At 55.0% G+C, this 26,947-nt stretch overlaps 1 protein-coding gene across 2 annotated transcripts; it reads right to left on the reverse strand.

Moving 5' to 3' along the window:
* Positions 1 to 220: 220 nt before the first annotated feature.
* SCMH1 (Scm polycomb group protein homolog 1) lies at positions 221 to 26,420 on the reverse strand. 2 transcript variants are annotated; one of them, XM_078618278.1, is made up of 16 exons: positions 26,295 to 26,420; positions 20,913 to 20,967; positions 20,493 to 20,570; positions 18,942 to 19,012; positions 18,251 to 18,485; positions 17,619 to 17,707; positions 15,014 to 15,257; positions 12,021 to 12,586; positions 10,784 to 10,961; positions 9,468 to 9,668; positions 8,474 to 8,629; positions 7,104 to 7,214; positions 5,223 to 5,576; positions 3,835 to 3,948; positions 3,172 to 3,308; positions 221 to 2,450 (listed from the first exon to the last, which is right to left on the reverse strand). In XM_078618278.1, exons 2-16 carry the CDS (start codon positions 20,932 to 20,934, stop codon positions 2,325 to 2,327), a joined length of 2,682 nt encoding a protein of 893 aa, XP_078474404.1. In that variant the 5' UTR covers positions 20,935 to 20,967; positions 26,295 to 26,420; the 3' UTR covers positions 221 to 2,324. The 2 variants fall into 2 exon arrangements, with proteins under 2 accessions (XP_078474404.1, XP_078474407.1); XM_078618281.1 differs by lacking the exons at positions 221 to 2,450; positions 3,172 to 3,308 and having other exon boundaries at positions 3,322 to 3,948; positions 26,295 to 26,419.
* Between the last annotated feature and the right edge of the window lie 527 nt (positions 26,421 to 26,947).

A 26,947-nucleotide genomic window follows, 5' to 3' on the forward strand; every position in this document is an offset into this window, starting at 1 on the left:
AACAGCTCACCCACTGTCGGACTTTACACGGTCCAATGGCCGAGTCCAAGTAACGTTCTAAAATTAAGAAGACAACAGCAATAAAAAAAACACATCCACCGCTGTGATTACCATCGGTGTGCAAGGCCACGGCCCCCCCCCCCCTCCCATCCCCCGCTCCCCCCCAAACTCCACTGCTGGATGACGGCCTCCCCATGCACAGCGCCTGTGCCATGGTGCCATGTGTTGGCTGCGATGACCGGTAGATGGACACCAGCTGTACCCCCTACTGTGCCAACTTGCTGCATTTTAGCCGCCCGGCACTCTGCTCATTGTTGTGAGCGTCGCTCCTCTGCCCTCCGTTGTTGCTGGAGGGCGACTGCCTCGAATTGCCCAGTGGCGTCCTTCATGAGCCTCCTCCATAGAGGCCGATCCTGACACCGCTGGTACCAGTCTCTGGCAAGTCCACTCAGCTCCACATCCTCCTGTACTACAGCAGTCCATCGCTTCTCCAGCCCATGTCGTGCCCATTTAGCCCCCTCTATGCGGCCAAACAGAAGCTGCTTTGGCATGCGGTGGCTACATGACCCAGCCAATGCAGCCTCGCCTGCATGAGGAGCTCACTGATGGGACTGTGTCCAGATCTTTCAAGGATGTGTGCTTCTTACACAATCAAGCTTGGTTAAACCCAGGATGGATCGTAGGCAGGTTAACCTGGATGTTTTAAACTGAATCCGATGTTCCTCCATTAGAGGGGTCCACATCTCGCAAGCAGAGAGCGGCGAAGGCATTACTGTGGCGGAGAAGACCCGAAGCTTCATGTGGAGCAACAGACCTGGTAGGTTCCACATAGCGTTACGCAGCCAATGAAAAGATAATGCTGCCCGATCTCTGCTGTCAAACCGGAGCTGGTCATAAGCACACTGCCCCAGGTATGGGAGGGAATCTGTCCACAACTGCTCCATCATGCCCTCCTCCACCACCACCACCACCATGGCCACCACCTCCACCACCACCACCACGACCTCCACCACCACCATCACGGCCAAGGCCACCATCACGCTACCAAAGCTATCTCCAAACACCCTCGTCGCACCAATTGCTCTTAGACTCGCACGGACACTCGGACTTACAGACTCATAGACCTGCACGGAGACACACAGAGATCCGCAGACATACACAGAGATCAGCAGAGACCGACAGACTCTCACAGACTCATGTGGAGACGCACGAGTCTGCCCTGACGGTATCCCGCCATTGTGTGCTCTCAGGCCTTCACAAGCCCCCCTTCCCCCCTCTGGATTCTCGCCGGACTCGTGAAGTCCACTGCTGCAACGCCACTCTAGAAAGCATCGCAATGTCACTGCTGCTGCTGCTGCTGCTGCCGTTACAGGGGGGGGGGGGGGGGCGGGGTTCACGATGGCCAGCTTCGTCCAAGACGTGCCGTCTCCCGAGTGCCGACGGCACGGAAACGTGAGAACCGTACAAAAATAAAAACAATAAAAGGCGAGCGCGGGCGGGCGGAGAGAGCGAGAGTCTGTTTTTGTTTGCAGCTTTTTGTTTGTTGCAGGCGCCGTTGACCTTTGAACCCCTTCCGGGAAAGGGGGGGAGCAGGTGGGGGAGGTGTGGGGGCTGGGAATGGGGGCCGTGATGCGTGGATGGAGCGAGCGTCTGTGTTTGTGCCGCGTGGCTACGGTGAAGTTCCCAAACGTCACCGCAGGAGGAGCAGGAGGTGGTGGGGGGCAGCCGTTCCAACGCCGTTCCAACGCCGTTCCAACGCCGTTCCAACGCCGTTCCAACGCCGTTCCAACGCCGTTCCAACGCCGTTCCAACGCCGTTCCAACGCCGTTCCAACGCCGTTCCCACGCCAGTCCAACACCGTTCCAACGCCGTTAAAACGCCGTTCCAACGCCGTTCCCACGCCGTTCCAACGCCGTTCCAACGCCGTTCCAACGCCGTTCCAACGCCGTTCCAACGCCGACTTCCGCAGCCGGTGATGCCGCCGCCCTTCAGCGACCACTTCCGCACGGACGGCACGGACGGGCGATGTCACGGACGATGTGATCCACCTCACCCTCCACCTCATCTCCACCTGCACCTCACCCCCCCACCTCACCTCAACCTCCACTTCACCCCTAACCACCACCTCCCCCCAGCCACAGATCCCAGCCACCGCACGGTAAACGTCTTTAAGTAAACGACCGCCGTGAAGTAGTAACGATAGTAGAACGGAAATAACGACGGCTAATTCGTTCGTCGAGACGAGGAGAGAGAGAGAGTGGAGAGAGGAGAGAGGAGAGACATAGCAGAGCAGGGAGAAAGGCGAGGTTGAGCGGTTGTGTGGTTCAGCGCTTGCCCTGCCGCAAGCGGTCGATGTGGTAGGCCAGCTTGAGCGCCGGGCCCAACTTGAGGCCCATGTACTTCATCATCATCTCGCTCTTGAGCAGCAGCAGAGCCCGGCCATCAATCTCCTGTCGTGGGGTCACGTGGTCAGGGGGTCGTCACAGAGGTCAGACGTTGTCCGAGGTGTTCTTGGGGGTCGGCGTGGTGGAGGAGCAATGAGATGAGACGGAAACTACGGCAGTTGTCGAGGCACGATGATGACGATGACGACAATGATGACAATGATGACAATGATGATGATCATAACGATGACGTCGATGACGATGACGACAAAGTCAACAATGACGACAATGACGACGACAATGACGACGATGACGACGATGACAACGATGATGATAACGACAATGAGGACGACGTCGACGACTACAATGGCGACGACGTCGATGACGACGACGCAGATCATGACGACAATGACCATGACGATGATGACAACAATGACGATGGTAATGACGATGATGACGACGATGACGACGTTGACGACAATGACGACAATGACGACGACGTTGACGATGATAATATCGATGATGACGACAATGATGATAATACAACGATGATAACGATGATGACGACGACAATGACGACGACAACGACAATCATGACAATGACGATGATGACATTGATGACGATAATGATGACGAGAACAATGACGACGACAAACGCATGAGTGAGCATGGTGGGATGTGAGCGAGTGCGAGCGAGTGTGAGCGAGTGTGAGCGAGCGAGTGTGAGCGAGTGCGAGCGAGTGTGAGCGAGCGAGTGTGAGCGAGTGTGAGCGAGCGAGCAACTCACGTGCTTGCGGAAGAGCTCCGCGTGGGGGGCGAGCGCCGTGGGGTCGGCAGTGCGGATGAAGCTCATGACGTCGTCCACGCTCCACCCCGACGGGTCGCGGCTCGTCCCCTCCGCGTCGGCGCCGGCCGCCACCAGCACTGAGTACGGCAAGCAGACAAAGGTCCCCCCCCGCATAGCCTCAACGGACTTTTGGGGCAAGTGCTGTTAGTAGCGACTTATGAAGGTTGTGAGCGAGTGAAAGGGCAAGCGTGAATGTGAGCGAGTGTAAGTGAGGGTGAGTGTGAGAGTCTGCCGGTGCCACAGTGTGCGTATGAGAGTGCGAGGGAGCGAGTGAGAGGGTGAGCCAGTGTGAATGAGTAAGTGCAACAGCTAGGGAGTGAGTATGAGTGACTGTGACTGAGTGAGTGAGTGCGAGTGAGTGAATGTGAATGAGTGTGAGTGACACACGTGGGTCTGCGTGTGTCGCTGTGTGTGTATGACAGTGTGAGAAGGCGAGAGTGAGCGAGTGAGCGTGAGTGAGCGAATGTGAGGGTGTGAGTAAGCGAGAGTGAGTGAGGGAGTCTGTGGGTGCCGCTGTGTGTGTATGAGAGTGTGAGATGAGCGAGAGTGTGAGTAAGTGTGAGTGAGCGAGAGTGAGTGAGCGAGCGAGAGTGAGTGACGCACGTGAGAGTCTGCGGGTGCCGCTGGTGCTCGAGGAGGAGGATGAGCGTCGCCCCGCTGCATTCTGGGAGGGCGAGCACGGGCTGCCACGGCCGCCTTCAAACTGTCCTCCCGAGCCTGCAACACGACAACACAACAACACTGGGTGACACAACGCAGGGTGACGTAACACACGGTGAAGTAACACAGGATGACACAATGTGCCCCAATATACGATGACACAAAGTGACACGGCACAGGGTGACACAAAGTGACGTAACATGACACAACACGCCACACGGTGACACATCACGGGGTGAATGAGCGTGTGGGTGAGTGAGTGACTGGGTGGGTTAGCAAGTAAGTGACTGTGTAGGTGAGTGAATGGGCGAGTGAGCGTGTGGGGGGGTTGGTGACTGTGTAGGTTAGTGAGTGGGTGAGTGGGTGGGTGAGTGAGTGGGTGAGAGAGTAGGTGAGTGGGTGAGTGAGGAGGTGAGTGAGTGGGTGAGTGAGTAGGTGAGTGAGTAGGTGAGTGAGTAGGTGAGTGAGTAGGTGAGTGGGTGAGTGAGTGGGTGGGTTGGTGACTGTGAAGGTGAGTGAATGGGCGAGTGAGCGTGTGAGTGACTGACTGGGTGGGTTGTTGGCTGTGTAGGTGAGTGAATGGGCGAGTGAGCGAGTGACTGACTGGGTGGGTTGGTGACGGTGTAGGTTAGTGAATGAGCGAGTGAGCGTGTGGGTGAGTGAGTGACTGGGTGGGTTAGCAAGTGAGTGACTGTGTAGGTGAGTGAATGGGCGAGTGAGTGACTGGGTGCGTTGGTGACTGTGTAGGTTAGTGAATGGGCAAGTGAGTGACTGAGTGGGTTGTTGACTGTGTAGGTGAGTGAATGGGTGAGTGAGTGTATGGGTGAGTGAGTGACTGGGTGGGTTGTTGACTGTGTAGGTGAGTGAATGGGTGAGTGAGCGTGTGGTTGAGTGAGTGAGTGGGTTGTTGACTGTGTAGGTTAGTGAATGGGAGAGTGAGCGTGCGGGTGAACGTGTGGGTGAGTGACTGACTGGGTGGGTTGTTGACTGTGTAGGTGAGTGAGTGAGCGTGTGGGGTCAGCGAGCGAGTGACCGGATGGTTTAGCGATTAAGCCGGACTACGGCCGCCTTCCTTCAATGACGATCGCCCTGCGCTGCAAGAACCGCCCTCAACAACAACAACCACCACCAACAAAACAATTCAGTTCTTATTTATTTTCTGTATATTTTTGTATGTTTATGTAATGTTTTTGAAAAATGTATAATTTTTATTATTTTATTATTTCCCTTCTACGTGACTTTACCGAAAGAACCAAGAAGACGAATTCCCTGCAGTCACGAAAGCTTGAAATCGAAATTTAATTCAGTTATTGCTAAATCTCATCGGTCACCTGATCCGGACGAGGCTTGCCGGTTCAGCTTGCCTCCATCCCGCAGGAGGAACCCCTCCTCTCGCCTCCGCGTCGCCAGGTGCAGCTGCTGCCGGTGCTGTTGATGGTGCTGATGACGGTGCTGCTGCTGCTGCTGCTGCTGACGGTGGAGCTGCTGCTGCAGGTGGTGGTGGTGGTGGTGCCGTGGAGGGAACTGCCTCTGCAGGAGGCGAGGGACGTCGAGGGAGGAGGGAGGGGCGGGGCGCCGCCGCGGGGCCTGCAGCACGGCGAGCGCGTTGAGGGCCGAGTCTTGCGTCTCCAGCGAGGGCCTCTGCAGGCTGTCGCCCGTGAGGCCCTCGGCCACGCGAGGCTCTCCTGGGGGTGGGGGATGGGGGGGAATAGCGACACGGGGCAAGATGTTAACTACCTCGCCTGGTATACAGGAGGTTCGTGGCAGAGGTCGCAACCGGGTACCCGATACCCGTACCCTACCCGATACCCGGCTACCCGTACCCGGCCGGGTACGGGTAGGCCGTGAGTCACTGGTGAGTAACCGTTTATCACTCATTTCCCAACGTCTTGTTTCTTCTCACAATTCAAGTTCCTAGAATCAACCCACCCGTGCCTGCAACATGGCTTCATCCCAGAGGTCGCAATCAGGTACCCGATACCCGTACCCTACCCGTACCCTACCCGTACCCTACCTGTACCCAGCTGGGTACGGGTAGGGTACGGGTACGGATGGGTACGGGTACCCGTTTGCGACCCTGGTACGGCCGGGTACGGGTAAGGAATCAAAACCCGTTCGCGACCTCTGGTTCATGGGTTCGATCCCCATCCTGACGCCTGCCGTATATTTGGAGCGTGTGTTTCTCTATCTCCCTGTGGTCACAACTAAGAATCACACTCTTTGGTTCATCATCAGCTGATGACGGACGCTTGTGTTGTGCCCGAAACGTCGCGATTTATTTTAATTAAATTTTTTTTCTACCCACGTGACTTTACCGAAAGAACTAACGAGTATGGATCCCTGCAGTCACGAAAGCTTCAAATCAAGATCTTAGAATCATTCGCTTAGAGGAGTATTTGGCTGCTATACATTTTCCACGCCTATGGTTAGGTGTGGCCACTCTTGAAGAAGAGCTACAGAGCTCAGGTGGGGCCTTAGCTAGACAAATAAACACAGTAACAAAAAATTAATTCCTGCCACTCCTTGTCCGGTGTACAGAAGGTCGTGGGTTCGATCCCGACCTTCAAGTGGGACTTTGTCTTAGGGTCTTGTAGATTTTCTCCCCAAGTTTAAAATCAACGTCACACGTTCAGAGCATTTTGCCTGCTATCAATTTTCCACAACAGCCACTTCGGTGAGCTATTGTTTGTGGCTTTCCATTATCAGAAGGAAGAGCGCTCGTTGTAGTGAGCGTCGCATGTCTGCCTACACATACACGCATGCACATTCTTACACACGCACACGACAAAAATCCCCACATAGCCTTAACACAAACACACGTGCCTACACTCACACACGCACATGACTACACGCACACACGTGCATTCCTAAACGCACACACGCATGTGACAAATGCCCACTGGCAGGAGGTCACGGGACAGACCCAGCAGGTGTCATGGGTCGGCTGACTGAGATGAATGGCTGATGCACCACCTGTGACCTCCACTGTGCCAACTGTCTGCGCTTTAGCCACCCGACGTTCCGCTCGTTGTTGTGAACGTCGCTCCTCTGCCCTCCGTTGTTGTTGGAGGGCGACTGCCTCTAGCTGCCCAGGAGCAGCGTCCTTCACGAGCCTCCTCCAACAGAGGCCGATCTTGACACCGCTGGTACTGTCATGCCTACACACACACTCGCACATGTACGAACCCACGCGCGCACACGCACGCACGCACCTTCGGAAGGCAGGTGTTGGAGTGGCCGAGGCCGCTTTGGGGAGAGCGGGGAGCTGAACGGCTCCTGTGACGGACGCTTGATCCCCCGGGCCAGGTCAACGTCGTCACGACCTACAAATACAAAGATCACCCGTATAGCGTCGACAAGCCTGCTGGGGCAAGTGCCGCTAGCGAGAACCTACGAAGGGGGGGGTGGGGGTGTACTCATTTGAGGCCGAGTTGACTTAGGGGAAGCCCGGGACAGCTTCAGATATTCGCCATCGGTGAGTGGAAATCGAACTCGGGTCGACTGGTTCGAAGCGTAGCGTGGCGCTAACCACTGAGCTACTGCTCCCCATGACAACAGCAACAACTACAGCCGCCATTCGCCATGAAGTGGCAGTGACGTCACCACGGTGACTGTGCCAGGGCAGGTGCACTTTGAGGCCCACACAAACGCACGCTAACAACTAGCGCATCCAATAACCAAACCCTACTTCGACTCAACCATGCCAAAAACCTTTCACTCATCCTAACCCTACCCTAACCCAACCCTAACCATAAACCCACTTCCACAGAACCCTAACCCAAGCCTAACCCCATCTCAACCCTAACCCTATCCTCAGCTTATCAAAACCTTACCGTAACCTCACCGTAGAAGCATGCGTCTGGAACATTTGGCTGCTATAAATTTCCACACGACGATGATGATAAGCCCACCTCGTTGAGCAAGCATTTGCGATAGTCAGGGTCGCTTCCGAAAAAAAGAGAACGACATAGCAGCTCAGGGGGGACCTTACCCGGTAAAATAAAAACAGTTGAGTAACTTAAATGTAACCTCACCATAACTCAACTCAAACCACGTAGAAGGGAAACAATAAAATAATAAAAAAATAAAACAATTAAATTCTCACGACGTTTCGATTGCAACACAAGCAATCATCATCAGGTGTGAAAACCACAGCAAGAAAATTAGAAAAAAGTGGCGTTTTTTTCTTAACGTTAGTACCACGGACAAGTCGCTGTCAGCAAAGCAGCTTATCATCACGTGGAAATTTGCCGGTGATGCTGACGATGCCGGTGATGCCGACGATGATGATGATGCCGGTGATGATGCCGGTGATGATGCCGGCGATGATGCCGGCGATGATGATAACGATGCCGGTGATGATGATGATGGTAATGCCGATGATGATGACGACGGTGATGATGATGCCGACGATGATGACGGTGATGCCGATGATGATGACGGTGATGCCGGTGATGATGATGATGCCGGTGATGATGCCGGTGATGCCGACAATGATGATGATGCCGGTGATGATGATTATGCCGATGCCGATGACGATGCCGACGATGCCGGTGATGCCGATGCTGCCCGCCGGCGGTACCTGGCAGTGCGTTGCTGCTGGCGAGGCATGCCGGCTGGCTGCTCAGGAGGTTGTCGCACTCCAGCGAGTGGCAGAGCTTCTCCAGGAAGCGCAGCACGAAGGAGGCGCTGCGCACCGACGGCAGCCGCAGCGAGCGCACCTCGCCGTCGTATCGGGCTGCCAGCGCACCACGCAAAGACAAAGATCCCCCGTGTAGCCTTAACGGACTGTTGGGGCAAGTGCTGTTGGCGAGCAGCGCCTATGAAGGCCGACACGGCACACGAGGGGGTGGGGGTTGGTCAGCACCACGCCCGGCCGCCTTTGTCTCCCCAATGGTGATGGTTAATACACACCGCACCGGCCAACACAAGTGACGATTACCTGAACTGGTGCTGGGCTACCCCTAGGTCGACTCAGCCTCAAATGAGTACCTGGTGCGGTGTGTAAACATCGCCACTAGGGGAGAAAGGCGGCCGGGCGTGGTATTGGCAACCCAACCCGCTCGTGTACCGTGCCGGCCTTCATAGGTGCTCGATAACAGCACTTTCCACAACAGTCTGTTAAGGCCACACAGGGGATGTTTGTCTTTGTGTGCGTACGTGTGTGTATGTGTGTGTACGCGCGTGTGTACGTGCGTGTGTGTACGTGTGTGTACGTGTGTGTACGTGCATGTGTGTACGTGTGTGTACGTGTGTGTACGTGCGTGCGTGTACGTGCGTGTGTGTACGTGTGTGTACGTGCGTGTACGTGCGTGTACGTGCGTGTGTGTATGTGCGTGTACGTGCGTGCGTGTACGTGCGTGTGTGTACGTGCGTGTGCGTGCACGTGCGTGTACGTGCGTGCATGTGTGTACGTGCGTGTACGTGCGTGTGTACGTGCGTGTGTGTACGTGTACGTGCGTGTGTGTACGTGCGTGTACGTGTGTGTGTGTGCGTACGCGTGCGTGTGTGTACGTGTGTGTACGTGTGTATACGTGTGTATACGTGCGTGTGTGTACGTGCGTGTACGTGCGTACCGGTGACGATGGTGTCGCCGTCCCCGTTGGGTAGCCTGGCCAGCACGTGTGGCGGGTGGCGAGCGCAGTCCACGCAGGCCTGCACCGCCAGCTGCAGCACGGCCGGCGCCGCCCCCGGCCCAAAGTGCTCGGGCAGCAGCTGCACCTTGCGCCGGTCGAGGAAGGGGCCCGCGCCGGCGCGCTTGTTCACGTACACGCAGACTGCGCAGCGGCAGCGCACACGCACACACAGAGACAAAGATCCACCCGGGTAGCCTCAACAGATTGTCGGGGCGAGTGCTGTTAGCGATCGGCACCTGGGAAGGCCGGCACGGTGGCACGCGAGGGGGTGGGTGGCCAGCAACCACACACGCACGCACACACACACCGCACTCGAGCACACACGCACAAAGACAAAAATTCCCCGTGTAGCCTCAACAGACTGTCGGGACAAGTGCTGTTAGCGAGTAGCACCTATAAAGGCTGGAACGGCACACGAGGGGGTCGGTGGGTGGCCAGCACCACACCCGGCCGCATTGGTCTCCCCAGTGACGATGTTTACACACCTCACCAGCTACTCATTTGAGGTTGAATCAACCTAGGGGAGACCCAGGACCGGCAACACTTGCCCCAATAGTCTCACAGGCAATACAGGGAATATTTGACTCTGAGTGCGAGTAACTGTGAGTGAGTGTGAGTGAGTGCGAATGAGTGTGAGGAGGAGTGAGTTTGTGTATGTGAGTCAGTGACCACGAACGAGCGAGTGATTGTGTGCGAGTGAGTGTGTGCGAGTGTGTGCGAGTGAGTGTGAGCGAGCGAGTATGTGCGAGTGTGAGCGAGCGAGCGAATGTGTGCGAGTGTGATGAGTGAGTGTGTGCGAGTGTGAGCGAGTGTGAGCGAGCGAGCGTGTGCCAGTGTGATGAGTGAGTGTGTGCGAGTGTGAGCGAGCGAGTGTGTGCAAGTGTGAGCGAGCGAGTGTGAGCGAGCATGAGCGAGCGTGAGTGTGATGAGCGAGTGTGCGCGAGTGTGCGCGAGTGTGCGCGAGTGTGAGCGAGCAAGTGTGTGCGAGTGTGAGTGAGTGTGTGCGAGTGTGAGCAGTGTGTGCGAGTGAGTGTGTGCGAGTGTGTGCGAGCAAGTGTGTGCGAGTGTGAGCGAGTGTGAGCGAGCAAGTGTGTGCGAGCGTGTGCGAGCGAGTGTGAGCGAGTGTGAGTGAGCGAGTGTGATGAGTGAGTGTGAGCGAGCGAGTGTGTGCGAGTGTGAGCGAGCGAGTGTGTGTGAGTGCGAGGGAGTGTGAGCGAGCGTGAGCGAGTGTGTGCGAGCGAGCGCGGAGGCCTCACCCGTGGAGAGGCCGGTCTGCATGGCGGAGGGGGCAGGCGTCCGGGCCGGGAGGCCCCTCACAAGGGAGGGGCCCAAGGGGTCGGGCACCGAGGGTCCGGGGCCCCCTCCGCCGATGGCCAGCGGCCCACACTGGGGGCCCGACAGGCTCATGGCCGGCTGAGGAGTCCCACGTCTTCTCTGCACCCACCACGGACACGCAGACACGCCGGCAGACGCCTGCTGCTGTATATATGGAGTTTGCGTCTCTCATCATCATCATCATCACGGTGGCTAGGAGACGTTAACTACCTCACCTGGTATACAGGAGGCCGTGGGTTCGATCCTGACTCTGACGCCTGTTGTATATTTGGAGTTTGCGTCTCTCATCATCATCATCACGGTGGCTAGGAGATGTTAACTACCTCGCCTGGTGTACAGCAGGTCGTGGGTTCGATCCCGACCCTGATGCCTGCTGCTGTATATTTGGAGTTTGTGTGTCTCGGTCTCCCCCTGTGTGGTCACGTTCTTTCCCCTCCACGATTAGAATCACGCGTTTGGAGTATTTGGCTCCTGCTATACATTTCCACGTGATGATGATAAGCCACTTCTTGAAGCTAGAATTTCTGATAGCAAGGTCGCTTCTGAAAAAGAGCTGCATAGCCCAGTGGCCCTTTCTTGGTGAAATAAACATTGTTCAGTTTAGTTTTTGAAGGCCGGCACAGCACACGAGGGGGGGGGGGGGGGGGGCTGCCACCACCACCACGCCCGGCCACCTTTGTCTTCCCAGTGCTGACGTTTACACACCGCACCAAGTACTCATTTGAGGCCGAGTCGACCTCGGGTTAGGCTTGGTGACCGATTCGAATATTCGCCACGGTCGGTCGTTGGCCGGCAATCGAACTGGGGTCGCCGGGTTCGTAGCGTGGTGTCCTAACCGGTACGCCGCCGCTCGCCTTCGGTACATTAATGCCCCCAACTCTCCCGGCCCTCCCCATGGACCCCCCCCCCCACTCCCTTCGCCAAATCACATCTCAACCTCCACTCCCCACCGCGCCTCCCCTGCGGATCTCCCTCCCGCGCCTGCAGTCCACGGGGGGACCCATCATCAACCCCCATCATCCCCCTATGCAGGCCCCCTACACCACCGCCACTGCCACCACCATCGCCACGGCCACCACCATCACCACCACCGTCACTGCTGCCTCCACCATCACCGCCGCCACCATTACCATCACCACCCCCGTCACCGCGGCGTACCCGTGTCCCAGGCTTGGGCCCGCGCTTCTTGTTGTTGCTGCTGTGCAGCCCGCCACGTACGGTGGCCCACAGCATCCCAGCACCACCTACGCCACCACCGCCGCCGCCGCCGCCGTGCGACGGTCGCTCCAGCGGCTTCGCCTTGTTGCGCGAGCCGGGGGGGCGGCCTGGTTTCCGGCGCTCCTTCACCGTCTTACTCCCCGGTAGCGCTGCGCCGCCGGAGTTGCCGGTGGCCGTGGCGGTGCCGCCGCCGCCGCCCGCCGTCATCGTTGCCGCGGCGCCGCCACCGCCGACGCCGCTGTTGATGACGGCGGAGGAGTTGCTACCTCTGCCCTGGACAGCCGCCGCCGCCGCCGAGTGCGACGCCGACGATGCCGACGACGCCGCCGCCGCCATTGCCGCCGTTGCGGTCGACGCCGCCGACGCCGCTGCCACCGCCGACGCCGAGGTCGTGAGCGTGGTTGCCGGGAGAGCCGAGTCGCGGTTGTTGGCCGATGGGGGGGTGGCCGGGACGGTTTCTGTGCGTACGGAGCGGATCACCGGAGCCGGCTTCGGGGTGGGGGCCACTGTGGGGGGGGAATGGAGGGGAGGGGTGCGTCAGGTACAATGCGTGCGCGTGCGCTGCACTTCTTTCGCGCCGTACGTAGCCAACCGTGCCGATCGGAGGTGCAGGGGAAGGACGACAACACTAAACGCAACGCAGCGATACCCCGAGAAGCACCGTTTTTCCAAACCACGATTTCGAGTATCCCCGCATGGCACTGCGCACGCCAACCACAGCTTCGCGTAGCCACCGTTTATCCGCTCACCGACATTTCACATCTCCAGCCGTGCTCAAGCGTCGGCGCCACCGGGGGCGCATCAAGCGCGTCTCACGGCTCATCGGATTCCTCCAGTAGAAATAATTACTCTTTTCGATTTAAAGCTTTCGTGACTTGCAGGGATTCATCTTCTTGGTTCTTTTGGTAAAGTCACGTAGAAGGGAAATAATAAAGCAATAAAAATAAACATAATAAAAAACAATTCTCACGACGTTTCAGCCACAACGCAAGCAGCCGTCCTCAGGTGAAGAACAGGTCTGTCGGAAAGACAGCGCCTGAATGATTTATTATTTTATTATTTCCCTTCTACGTGACTTTACCGAAAGAACCAAGATAATTACTCTTGATCCTTCCGATTCCGATCGGCGTACCCACGCTTGCCTGCGCACAGCGCTCGTCCGTGTCGTTCAGTTGCCGTGCGGCGCGGCGCTGCAATTCAAATCTCGTGAAAGTGTGCCATGATTATGGTACAGCACCAAAAATTGTGTGTCCTTAATCGAGGCCCCTAAGCGCCGAGCTGGTGGTGGTGGCAGTGAGCGCACCGTGGTGAGGGCAAGGAAAGGGTTTTGTCAAGTTGAGAGAGACGAGTTGAGGCGCTCCATCGTCTTGCGGCGTCGGGGGGACGGCATCCGGATGCGAGCGAGTCCAACCCCAACCTCCCCTAACATCACCGTGATAGTCGTCATCGTCCTCGTTGTTGTCGTCGTCTTCATGGTCATCGTAGTCATCATCATCATCATTGTAGTTGTCATTGTAGTCGTCGTCATCATCGTCGTCGTCATCGTCGTCGTCATCATCATCGTCGTCATTGTAGTCGTCATCATCGACGACGACGATGATGACGACATCATCATAATCATTGTCGTCGTCTTCATCGTCGCCTCCATCATCATCAACGTCGTCATCATCATAATTGTGGTACACGAGGGGAGGGGGGGGGGGCGTGTTGCTAGCACCACGCACGGCCGTCTTTATTTAATCAGTGGCGATGTTTACACACCGCACCAGGTACTCATTTGAGGCCGAGTCGACCTAGGGGAGGCCCAGGACCGGTTCAGATAATCGTCACCGGTGTTGGCCGTGAGCGGGAATCCAAACAGTGTCGTCGGGTTCATAGCACAGCGCGCTAACTGCTGCACTACACACACAACAACCGCAATTCGTCACTATAGCAGCGGCGATGTCACCACGGCGTTTTTTGCCAGGCTGTGTGCACTTTAAGGCCATCTCAAGACTGGCAAAAACAACCCCCTACCTCCTCGATTGTGCCGGTGACACTGTGGTGGATGTGAGCATTGCCATGAGGGGGAAGGCCGATTCAATCGGCCGATCCCTTCATGGTGCTTGTAGCCACCATAGCGGCTAACGGGGGCTCTGGACGGGTGTAAGGGGCTGGTAACCCCTCCACCTTCAATTTAATTACCGTGAAATCACATGCAAAATATCTAACGCACACACACACACACACGTACACAAACAAAAATCCCCGTAAATCTTGACTTAAAGCTTTCGTGGCTGCACGAATTCATATTCTTTGGGTCTTTCGGTAAAGTCACAGAGATAGAACAATAAAACAGCCTGCCTCAGCAGTTTATCCCCTTATCTTTTCACCTGATGACAATTGCTTGTGTTGCGATCGAAACGTCGTGATATTTGTATTATTTTTTAATCACTTTATTTTCATTTTTATTTTTTATTATTTTGTTCTATCTACGTGACTTTACCGAAAGACCCAAAGAAAAGATCCCCTTAATAGCCTGAGCAGACTGCTGGGGCAAATTCTGTTAGCGAGCACCTATTAAGGCCGGAATGGCACACGAGGGGGTGGGTGGCCAGCACCATGCCCGGCTGACAACAACAACCGCCATTCGCCACGAAGTGGCGGTGACGTCACCACGACGCTTAGTCCGGCAAAACCACCCCCTATCTGCTCGCGGTGCCGGACGGGCAACACTGTCGTGGACAGTGCTGTGGGGGGAGGGCCAATGCCCATTGGCCTCTCCCCTCATGGCGTCTGTGACCACCACAGCGGCTAAACGGGGACTCTGGACGGGTGCGAGGGGCTGGTAACCCCTCCACTCTCAATTTATTACCACGAAACTACGAATTAAACACACGTACACACACACACAGACAAAGGTGCCTTAACGTAGCCACACGCGGCACGTGCACCTTTGTGCCCTGGCGGTTGCAGGTTGTCTCCGGACGCCTGGCACCACCCGGCGGGGAAGATGTCCCTGCTGTCGTGCCGGCACCAGTAGTCGAAGGCGCCCCTCCAGCCGTCGAACGTCACGAAGATCTCATCGCCGCGCACCTCGCCCACCGTCGCCGGGCAGATGAGGTGCGGGTTCTTGCGATCGACCGCCTCCAGCTTCATGCCCACGCGGAACCCGTTCTGAGTCGGGCTCGGAGGCTCCTGGGGCAGTAGACGGAGAGAGAGGAGGAGGGTTGGAGGAGAGGAGAGAGAGGAGAGGAGAAAGGGGAGAAAGGGGAGAAAGAGGAGAAAGGGGAGAAAGGGGAGCGGGGAGAGCGGAGGGAGCGGGGGGGAGAGGGGGGAGAGGGGGGAGAGAGAGAGGGGAGAGAGATGAGAGGAGGATGATCTAGCACAGTGTCATCATCATCATGGGAATAAGTCATCACGGTCATAAACTAAACTATTTTTTATTTTACCAGGTAAGGCCCACTGAGCTATGTAGCTCTTTTTCAGAAGCAATGTGGCTATCACAAACAATAGCTCAAAGAAGTGGCTTATCATCATCATCGTCATGGGGAAATGTATAGCACCCAAATTCTCTAAACGCGCGACGTTGATTCTAAGCGTGGAGGGAAAAACCGGAGGACCCGGAGAAAAATCCACACGACCACGGGGAGAACATGCAAACTGCAAATATATGGACATCAGGGTTGGGATCGAACCCACGATCTCCTGTATACCAGGAGAGGTAGTTAACATCTCCTAGCCACCGTGATGATGATGATGATGATGAGAGACGCAAACTCCAAATATACAACAGGCGTCAGAGTCGGGTTCGAACCCACGACCTCCTGTATACCAGGAGAGGTAGTTAACATCTCCTAGCCACCGTGGCGCCACTGCTAAGATGGGTGCCGTGGTGGCGAGATGTTAACTACCTCGCCTGGACACATTTCCACGTGATAAGCAAACTTGGTTGAGCTATTGTTTGTGATAGCCAGGTCGCTTCTGAAAAATAGCCATACAGCTCATTGGGCCTTACCTGGTGAAATGAAAATATGATAAAAATGATTAAAAATTGCATCTTATTTTATATTTATGGAGCCCCTTAGCTCAAGGCGCTTTACGTAGTTAAAAAGCGGTGAGATTAAAAGAGTGGTTGAGCTGGCAAGGGAAGTGAAAAGGGCCGAGGAATGAGTGACCGTAACAGAGGGCACGTGGCGGTCACGGAAGGGCAGCAGGGGAGGGACGGGACGGAGTGGAGGGGATGATGAAGGGTAGGGACGATGGAGAAGAGGTGAGGCTTTGAGAGAGGGATGGAAAGAGGTTAAGGAGGTGGATTGCAAAATTTACAGGGGCATTTCGAAGTCCATAGGTAGTGTTGAGCATATGGGCAGTGTTGAGTCTACGGGCAGTGTTGAGTCTAAGGGCAGTGTTGAGTCTATAGGTGGCAGTGCTGAGTCTACGGGCCGTGTTGAGTCTACGGGCAGTGTTGAGTCTATAGGTGGCAGTGTTGAGCCTACGGGCAGTGTTGAGCTTAGGGGCAGTGTTGAGTCTATGGGTAGTGTTGAGTCTACGGGCAGTGTTGAGCCTACGGACAGTGTCGAGTCTACGGGCAGTTTTGAGCCTATGGGCAGTGTTGAGTCTATGGGCAGTGTTGAGTGTATAGGTGGCAATGCTGAGTCTATAGTTGGCAGTGCTGAGTCTATAGGTGGCAATGCTGAGTCGAAAGGTGGCAGTGTTGAGCCTAGGGGCAGTGTTGAGCCTACGGGCAGTGTTGAGCCTAGGGGCAGTGTTGAGTCTATAGGTGGCAGTGTTGAGTCGATGGGCAGTGTTGAGTCTATGGGGCAGTGTTGAGACTATGGGGCAGTGTTGAGTCTACGGGCAGTCTTGAGTCTATGGGGCAGTGTTGAGTCTACGGGCAGTTGAGTCCACAGGCAGTGTTGAGTCTGTGGGGCAGTGTTGAGTCTGTGGGGCGGTGTTGAGTCTATTGGCAGTGTTGCAAGGACTGAACACGGGGACTGAGCACGGGGAGACAGAGACAGGGTGACGGAGACGGAGAAGCTTGGGGACAAAGGGGACGTGAAAGCAGATGAAGAGAGGTGAGATGACGAGGTGGGGGCGGCAAGAAGGCCACGGAGAGAATTCACGACTGGCGTCAGCAATTTGAAAGGCGAGCCGTGTATCAGAGTCGTATGAAACCTAGGGACTGAGTCGTCTTGGTGTGGGGCCTGGGACTCCGTTTGCCGTTGTTTTACTGCTTTGCCCCAAGGCCTGGAAATTCATATCCCTACGCAATCTCTCAACTTATTTACTTGGTAATTTCGTGATTTTCTTACCAAACTTTCTCCTACACTTTCCACTCTTATCGGTGTTTTGTTGCATTGTTTGTTGTCGCAACTTGTTGACCCCAGTGCCCCCTTATTGGACATCTGTGAAAATGAGAGAAAAAAAAAGACCCTAGCAGATCGTCGGATCCCTCCCGGCTACATAAAGAAGATCGTGATGATGCGAGGCTGTCATCGCGGTGGGGAGAGTTGGACTCCGGGACAGGGGGTTGGGGGGGGGTGGCGGGAGTCTCACCGGGTGGAATATCCGCCCAGGAGCCATCTCAGCGCCGTTCAGCGTCCTCAGCAGGAACATCGGCCACGAGGAGGCGTTCATGCGGAATCCTGAACGCGGAGAGAGCACGGACAAGCGTACAGCACGCGTAGAGTACAGCACGCGTCGAGTACAGCACGCGTCGAGTACAGCACGCAGAGCGTACAGCACGCAGAGGGTACAGCACGCGTAGAGTACAGCAGGCAGAGCGTACAGCACGGAGCGTACAACACGGAGCGTACAGCACGCAGAGCGTACAGCACGCAGAGCGTACAGCACGGAGCGTACAGCACGCAGAGCGTACAGCACGCAGAGCGTACAGCACGGAGCGTACAGCACGGAGCGTACAGCACGGAGCGTACAGCACGGAGCGTACAGCACGGAGCGTACAGCACGCAAAGCGTACAGCACGCAGAGGGTGCAACATGCAGAAGGTAGCAGAACGCAGAGGGTGCACAGCACGCATACAGCATGGGTACAGCACGGAGCGTACATCACGCATCCAGCACCTCTTCACTATTGCACCTCGCGGGTGAGAGAGGAGGGGAGAAGGGGGGGGGGGTCGCCTTAACTCCCCACCCACCATCGTCATCACCCCCCCCCCCGGTACGTACCTAGGGGGGGCTGCAGCATGCCCCCCGCGCGCTCGCACGCCCCGACTGGCCGCAGCTCGGCCGAGTCGACGAGCCTCCAGAAGTCGTTGGCGTTGTCGGAGCCGTCGAGGCGCAGGCGCAGGCGCGAGCCGGTCACCGACACCACGCTCGCCACGCACACCGAGTTGGGGTTCCGAGGGTCCCGCGCCTCCAACTTCATGCCGCCCGCAAACTCGTTTCGCGGCGGGGAAGGGCGCTGCCGTGGAGGGGGGCGGTGGAGTTGCGAGCGAGGGTCACTATCGCTATAGTAACCCCCCCCGTCGTCGTAACAACCGTCATCACCGTTATCATCGTAAAAGTCATCACATTCATCGTCACTGTTGTCGTCGTCACTGTCGTCGTCACCGTGAACGTCACCGTGAACGTCACCACGGGCATCACCATCGTCGTCGTCACAGTCATCACCGTCGTCGTCACCATGGGCATCACCATCGTCGTCACCGTTGTCGTCACCATCATCACCTGTGCTCCCTACTGTGCCAACGTACTATGTTTTATCCGCCCCGGCGCTCCGCTCATTGTTGTTGTGAGCGTCGCTCCTCTGTCACTCCACTTTTGTTGAAACAAGTTCAACGTACACACACACGCATGTGTGTGTGTGTGTGCGTGCGTACGTACACACGCGTGTGTGTGTGTGTCACGAGGGACCAACCTGCTTAAAGCAAGAAGGAGGAGCAGAAATCCCCCCGGTCTCCTTGAGGTAGTCATCCCAGCTGAACCGATCTGCAAAGACAGAGACACAGATTATATTTAAAACTATAAAACTAAACTATTTTTATTTCAAGAGGTAAGGGCCCCACTGACCTGCCAAGTAGTTCTCTTTCAGAAGCAACCGGGCAATCACAAATGATAATGAAGTGGGCTTATCAGCAGCAGTCAAATACTCTGAACGCGTGATGTTGATTCTAAATGGAGGGAAAAACCGGTGGACCAGGACAAAAATCCACGCGACCACGGGGAGAGACACAAAAACGCCAAATATACAGCAGCAGGTGTCAGAGTCGGGATCGAACCCACGACCTCCTGTATACCAGCTGAGGTAGTTAACATCTCCTAGCCACCATGGTGATGATGATGAGAGACACGCAAACTCCAAATATACAGCAGGCGTCATGGGTCGGGATCAAACCCACGATCTCCTGCATACCGGGCGAGGTAGTTAACATCTCCTAGCCACCGTGGTGATGATGATGAGAGACACGCAGACTCCAAATATAAAGCAGGCGTCATGGGTCCGGATCAAACCCACGATCTTCTGCATACCAGCCGAGGTAGTTAACATCTCCTAGCCACCGTGATGATGATGAGAGACACGCAGACTCCAAATATACAGCAGCAGGCGTCATGGGTCGGGATCAAACCCACGATCTCCTGTATACCAGGCGAGGCAGTTAACGTCTCCCAGCCACTGTGGCGCCCCTGCCAGCAACTTATTTTAGCTGCCGAGTTAACGTCCAGCTCTCCGATGCAGTCTTACAGACGGCACACGGACGTCATCTTCGTCGTAATCGTTGCCAGTCAAGATCTGTCGAGGCTGGTGACAATGATGAATGGAGTGCTCCCCGAGCCGCTCCTGCACACGAGCTGATTTCGTCGCTCCATATGAATGCAGTGTTTGAGTGTCATATTGTGTGTGGTATTGTGATTAAATGTTGCGTGCGCTGCTATGTGTTTCGGTGACGCTGCATGTGTGTGACACTGTGCGGCGTGGGCGACGCTGTGCGGCGTGGGCGACGCTGTGCGCGTGGGTGACACTTTGGGTGTGGGTGACACTGTGCATGTGTGGGTAACTGTGGGTGACACTGTGGGTGTGTGGGTGACGTCACCGCCACTTAGTGGCGAATGGCGGTTGTTGTTGTTGAGTGTCTGTGTGTGGGTGACGGAGGGCGAAGGAGCGACACTCACAACAACGAGCGGCGCGCCGGGTGGCAAAAGCACAGCAAGTTGGCACAGTAGGGGGCACAGGTGGTGCATCAGCCAGTCGTCTCAGTCAGTCGTCTCAGTCAGTCGACCTGTGGCATCTGGGTCTGCCCCGTGACCTTCCTGCCAGCGGGCGTTCGACACTTCACGTGGCCTCAAGGTGCACATAGCCTGGCACAAGCGTCGTGGTGACGTCACCGCCACTTAGTGGTGAATGGTGGTTGTTGTTGTTGTTTGTTGTTGTGTGGGTGACTGTGTGAGCGTGATTGCAGTGTGGACTCACGGCTGGGCGAGTTCTGTGATTTTGGGTGTCTTCCTCGTCGCTTGTGAGATTTCTCTCTCTTTATCTCCGGTCCCTCCCCTGGAAAGACATCACCATCACCTCATTCACCACCGCCGCCGCCAGTATCGCCACCATCACCACCAACAACATCACCACAACCATCACGACTGCTATCATTACAACCACCACGACCACCACCAGCAGCACCACTCAACTATGACAATAAACACCATCATAACCATTATCACCACCACCACTACCACCACCATCATCAACACCACCACCAACAGCACGACCGTCAGTGTTTTTGCCCTTTCCCCCCACTACCTCCGATCAGCACGGTTGGCTGTGTACGGTGCGAAAGAAGTTCAACACAAGGGCGTACACACAGAATGCGAAATCCGTAAACGAGTAACGAACCTTTACTCGGTGTTCTCTTCATGTTTTGAGCTCTCGTGGCGAACACCTCTAGCGACTGCGATGAGGAGACACACCAAGACACACACAGAGAGACAGAGACGGGCACACAGAGACGGGCACACAGAGAGAGAGAGAGTCATACAAAAAGACACACAAGCAGACAGACACAAAGACACACACATACAGTCAGAAACAGAGAGACATACAGAGATGGGCACACAGAGACGGGCACACAGAGACGGGCACACAGAGAGAGACATACAGAAAATCACACACACGCAAAGACACACAGAGACACACAGAGAGACACACAGAGAGGCACACAGAGAGACAGAGAGACATAAAGAGAGACAGAGAGACACAGAAAGACACACACACAGAGAGACAGACACAGAGAGAGAGACACACACACATGCAGAGAGACACACAGACACACAAACGGAAAGAGACACAGAGAGACACACACAGGCACAAAGACACACAAAGGCAAAGACACACACACACACACAGACAGACACACACAATCAGAATCTTTATTTAGACTGGAGGAAGAATCCGACGAGCTGTAAAGCTCTTCTTTGACAGACGTCCAGGGGTCAGCAAGCGACAACGCTACAAACTGAAGCGGTAGCCGTGTACAACAGAGAGAAGGAAAACGACGTTAGTGAGCAAAGACAAATCACGCCTTTTGGCGTCATCTGATCCAACACCAATGGAGACTAGGCTCTAAGAAAAGCTGTCTCGGGTGTGGACCAATCAACTTCAAGGACAGTGCATATCATTATCATTACACCGGTCAACAAAAAAAAACCTATTTTTCTGGCCTGGACTTTTGCAGCTGTTTTAGACTAATTTCAGGGTGCTGATTCCAAATTTGATCTCAGATTTGCTCACATCTCATTTTATGCTATCGGCATACCCCATTTTCATTGATTTTAACCGAAATTAACTCTGTCACTTATGATTGCAAGTTGTTGCGAGTCAGTGACTGCTTTAGTGTTAAAATATGGTGCTGTATTTTTAGGATAGTGTGTTTATAATATCATTTTATGTAGATATCCACATTTATTTAATATTTTTCTTCAGCAGTTTTTATTGAAAATGCAATATTTGATATCTCAAAAACCTGATGTGATAAGACAAAAACTCATACCAGATTTGGAATCAGCACCCCAAAATGACCTTAAAACTGTTGGAATACCTTATGCCAGAAAAAGTGTGTTGACCAGTGTTATCAGAGTTGTTTCTTTTTGTTTGCATTTTGACTGCTTGTGTTGTGGTTATTGCAAACATGATGCCTTGTAAAAAGGTATCAGTTTTTGTACCAGTTGAAAGGGTAAAAACCTATTACTATACTACTACAAATCAAGTCGAGTAACACCGGCGCTTCACGCGTTCCCGAAAAGGTTGCGACGACGAACATTGAAACGACGTGAATCAAAGCAGTTTCACAATCAAGAGTATGAATTTATAGCGGAGAAATCCGAAGAGCTATTAAGCTCTTTTTACACAGGCGTCCATCAGTAGGGGCACAGGGTACGAACGTACAAATACAAAACACACGATCGGAGTGCAGCAAAGTATAGGAAAGGTAAACAAATCACTTTAAAATATAGAAAAACAGATACAAACTAAACAATTTTTTATCTTACCAGCTAAAGCCCAATGATTTACAGGGTAGGTGGAGGCAAGGGCCATGGTGCCTAGGATATGTGAACTACCTCGCCTGATATACAGGAGGTCTTGGGTTCGATCCTGACCCTAATGCCTACTGCTGTATATTTGGAGTTTGCGTTTCTCTCTCTCATCATCACCACGGTGGCTAGGAGATGTTAACTACCTCGCCCGGTATACAGGAGGTCGTGGGTTCGATCCCGACCCTGACGCTTGCTGCTGTATATAGTTGGAGTCTGCGTCTCTCTCTCATCATCACGGTGGCTAGGAGATGTTAACTACCTCGCCTGGTATACAGGAAGCTGTGGGTTCGATCCCAACCCTGACGCCTGCTGCTGTATATTTGGAGTGTTTTTGACAAATGCGTTTAAAGAGTCTTTACCATGTTCGTGCGTGCCACCGACTCCTCTGTCTACAAACTAAAACCCATTGAAACATTTATTACTTAATGTCACCAGGTGTAAGAGCCTCACTGAGCTACGTATATCTATTATCAGAAGCGACCTGGCCATCACAAATGATAGCTCAACGAAGTGGGTTCATCATCATCATCGCGTGGCATTCGTAGCGGCAGCCAAATACTCTCTAAACGCGTGACGACGATAATTATAAATGTGAAGGGAAAAACCGGAGAAAAAATCCACGCGGCCACGGGGAGAGAGACACGCAAACTCCAAATTGACAGCAGCAGGCGTCAGGATCGGTATCGAGCCCATGACTTCCTCCATACCAGGCGAGGTAGTTAACATTTCATAGCCACCGTGGTGATGATGATGATGAGCGAGACACGCAAAGTGGCACCATCGGTTGTGCGTTGGGAGAGTAAACCCACATTGACAATTTGATTACAGTGGCGTGTCCGCTGGCTACAACTGTTACTTAAGTTGTAAAAGGTAGTGGATTTTACTCTCAAACACACCAGAGTCCTGAAAGCAGTCACTAAAATTGGCACGCTTTTATTTACGTGACAAAAACCTCACCAATTGGTTGCTGGTCGGGTGGTGGCGGGTTACACGACGCATCCAACCCAAAAAAAACTAACTTTATTGTGAAGGTAAGAAGATACGGGCTACGGTTTTCGGGAAATTGTTTTTTCCGTTGTCGCGAAGATAACGGAGACCCACGGATTGGCGTGAAGACAAAGAGTCGCATTGAGACTCAGCAACTTACAAAGATATCATTCACAGGCGAGCAGAGACCAGGAGACCCGCGTCAAGAACCACAGACTAGAACGACGCGTAAACTTGCATAGAGACCCAGAGAGACAACTATACCCAGACAGAGACCTAACAGACTCATATGGAAGAACGTAGATGTCTATGGACTCGCACAGAGACCCATACTCTCAGGCAGACCCACATGATTGCGCAAAGACCCATAGACTCACACACAGGAGACCAATAGACTCACACATAGGACCCAAACATAGACTCACACGTAGAACCAGACTCGAACATGGACCAAAACCCTCACAGAGACTCAAACACATTGCGAAACAGACTCACACAGAGAACCCAGCCACTCACACAGAGAACCCAGAGACTCACACAGAGAACCCAGAGACTCACACAGAGAACCCAGAGACTCACACAGAGAACCCAGAGACTCACACAGAGAACCCAGAGACTCACACAGAGAACCCAGAGACTCACTCAGAGAACCCAGAGACTCACACAGATAACCCAGCCACTCACACAGAGAACCCAGAGACTCACACAGAGAACCCAGAGACTCACTCAGAGAACCCAGAGACTCACTCAGAGAACCCAGAGACTCACACAGAGAACCCAGAGACTCACACAGAGAACCCAGAGACTCACACAGATAACCCAGCCACTCACACAGAGAACCCAGAGACTCACACAGAGAACCCAGAGACTCACTCAGAGAACCCAGAGACTCACTCAGAGAACCCAGAGACTCATATAGAGAACCCAGAGACTCACACAGAGCACCCAGAGACTCACACAGAGAACCCAGAGACTCACACAGAGACCCCAGAGACTCACTCAGAGAATCCAGAGACTCACACAGAGAACCCAGAGACTCACACAGAGAACCCAGAGACTCACACAGAGAACCCAGAGACTCACACAGAGAACCCAGAGACTCACACAGAGAACCCAGAGACTCACACAGAGAACCCAGAGACTCACACAGAGAACCCAGAGACTCACACAGAGAACCCAGAGACTCACACAGAGAACCCAGAGACTCACTCAGAGAACCCAGAGACTCACTCAGAGAACTCAGAGACTCACACAGAGAACCCAGAGACTCATATAGAGAACCCAGAGACTCACACAGAGCACCCAGAGACTCACACAGAGAACCCAGAGACTCACACAGAGACCCCAGAGACTCACTCAGAGAATCCAGAGACTCCAGAAACTCACAGAGAACCCAGAGACTCACACAAAGAACCCAGAGACTCACACAGAGAACCCAGAGACTCACTCAGAGAACCCAGAGACTCACACAGAGAACCCAGAGACTCACACAGAGAACCTAGAGACTCACTCAGAGAACCTAGACTCACTCAGAGAACCTAGAGACTCACTCAGAGAACCTAGAGACTCACTCAGAGAACCTAGAGACTCACTCAGAGGACCCAGAGACTCACACAGAGGACCCAGAGACTCACACAGAGGACCCAGAGACTCACACAGAGAACACAGAGACTCACACAGAGAACCCAGAGACTCACACACAGAACCCAGAGACTCACACACAGAACCCAGAGACTCACACACAGAACCTAGAGACTCACACAGAGAACCCAGAGACTCACACAGAGAACCCAGAGACTCACACAGAGAACCCAGAGACTCACACAGAGAACCCAGAGACTCACACAGAGAACCCAGAGACTCACACAGAGAACCCAGAGACTCACACAGAGAACCCAGAGACTCACACAGAGAACCCAGAGACTCACACAGAGAGACCCACAGACTCACACAGACAACCACAGACTCACACAGACACCCACAGACTCACACAGACACCCACAGACACCCACAGACTCACACAGACACCCACAGACTCACACAGACTCACACAGCCACTCACACAGAGAACCCAGAGACTCACAGACACCCAGACTCACGCAGACACCCACATACTCACACAGACACCCACAGACTCACACAGACTCACACAGCCACTCACACAGAGAACCCAGAGACTCACAGACACCCAGACTCACGCAGACACCCACATACTCACACAGACACCCACAGACTCACAGAGACTCACACAGACACCCACAGACTCACACAGACACCCAGACTCACACAGAGAACCTAGAGACTCACTCAGACACCCACAGACTCATACAGAGAACCCAGCCACTCACACAGCGAGACCCACACAAGTCACCACCACCACGATGAAGGGAGGCGAGGGAGGCCTGTTCTAGTCGACGTCGCGCACTCGGCCCCAGCGCTCAACTCGCCCTCCGTGGGCGGCCGAGTTGGCCGCGCAAAAGCCCCGAACTGAGGCGGCGGCCGTGGCCTAGCGACCCGGGGGGGGGGGCTCCGTGCATCCGAAGCCCACGGGATGAGAGAGCCCCCCTCGGTGAGGGTGCGTGTGGTGGGTGAGCGTGGGGGGTGAGTGTGGCTTTAGGGGGGGGTTGGTGGTGCGTCGGGTGAGCGTACAACCCGGCCGCGTTCGCACATTGCCAGCGAGCGAGGCGGCCGCGCTCACCTCCTGCTGCTGCTGCTCAGCCTCCTCCTCCTCCTGCTGCTGCTCAACCTCCTGCTGCTGCTGCTGTTCCTCAGCCTCAGCCGCCTCCTCCTGCTGCTGCTGCCTCTGCTGAGGCTCAGCGAGGGGAGGGGAGCGCGGGGTGGGGGGGAGGGGTAGTCTTTGTGTTCGCGTGGTGCCCCCGCCCCCCTTACCCTCCCCCCACTCCCCTTACCCCGCCCCCCCTTACCCTTCCCCCCGCCCCCTCCCCCCCAGCCATACACCCGCGCGCGCGCACCCTCCGCCAACCCCCCTTAGTGCCCTCCCCCCACAACCCTCTCCCCCCTTACCACCCCCACCCAACCACCCTCGCACCCCCCCCCCGCCCTCACCCATCCACCCTCGCGACTCCTCCCCCTTTACCCCCCTACCCCTCCCCTCACCCAAACACCCCCCCCCCTCGCGCGCACCCCCCGCCCCTTACCCGTCCCCCCAGCACAATCGCGCGCGCGCGCGCCCCCGTCCGGGTAGCAACGCGAGGGAGCCCCCACCCACCCCTCCACCACCCCAACATGGGGCCTGTGTTTTGGTTCCGGAGGTCTTGTGTGTGTGTCCGCGTGTACACGCACACGCTTACCGGTATTCATTGGTTCCACGAAAATTATCGTGAATTGAGA

Source organism: Lampetra planeri, chromosome 57 (genome assembly GCF_965212315.1).
Source record: "Lampetra planeri chromosome 57, kcLamPlan1.2.h2, whole genome shotgun sequence".
NCBI classification, from domain to species: domain Eukaryota; kingdom Metazoa; phylum Chordata; class Hyperoartia; order Petromyzontiformes; family Petromyzontidae; genus Lampetra; species Lampetra planeri.

Excerpts from the sequence above, each read along its gene's own strand:
- SCMH1 (XM_078618281.1), bottom strand. The coding sequence starts at position 20,934 with ATGAAGAGAACACCGAGTAAAG. Across the intron at positions 20,571-20,912 it reads GAAGAGAACACCGAGTAAAG|GGGAGGGACCGGAGATAAAG; the intron begins GTTCGTTACTCG and ends ATGTCTTTCCAG. Across the intron at positions 8,630-9,467 it reads CGGCGACACCATCGTCACCG|CCCGATACGACGGCGAGGTG; the intron begins GTACGCACGTAC and ends GTGCGCTGGCAG.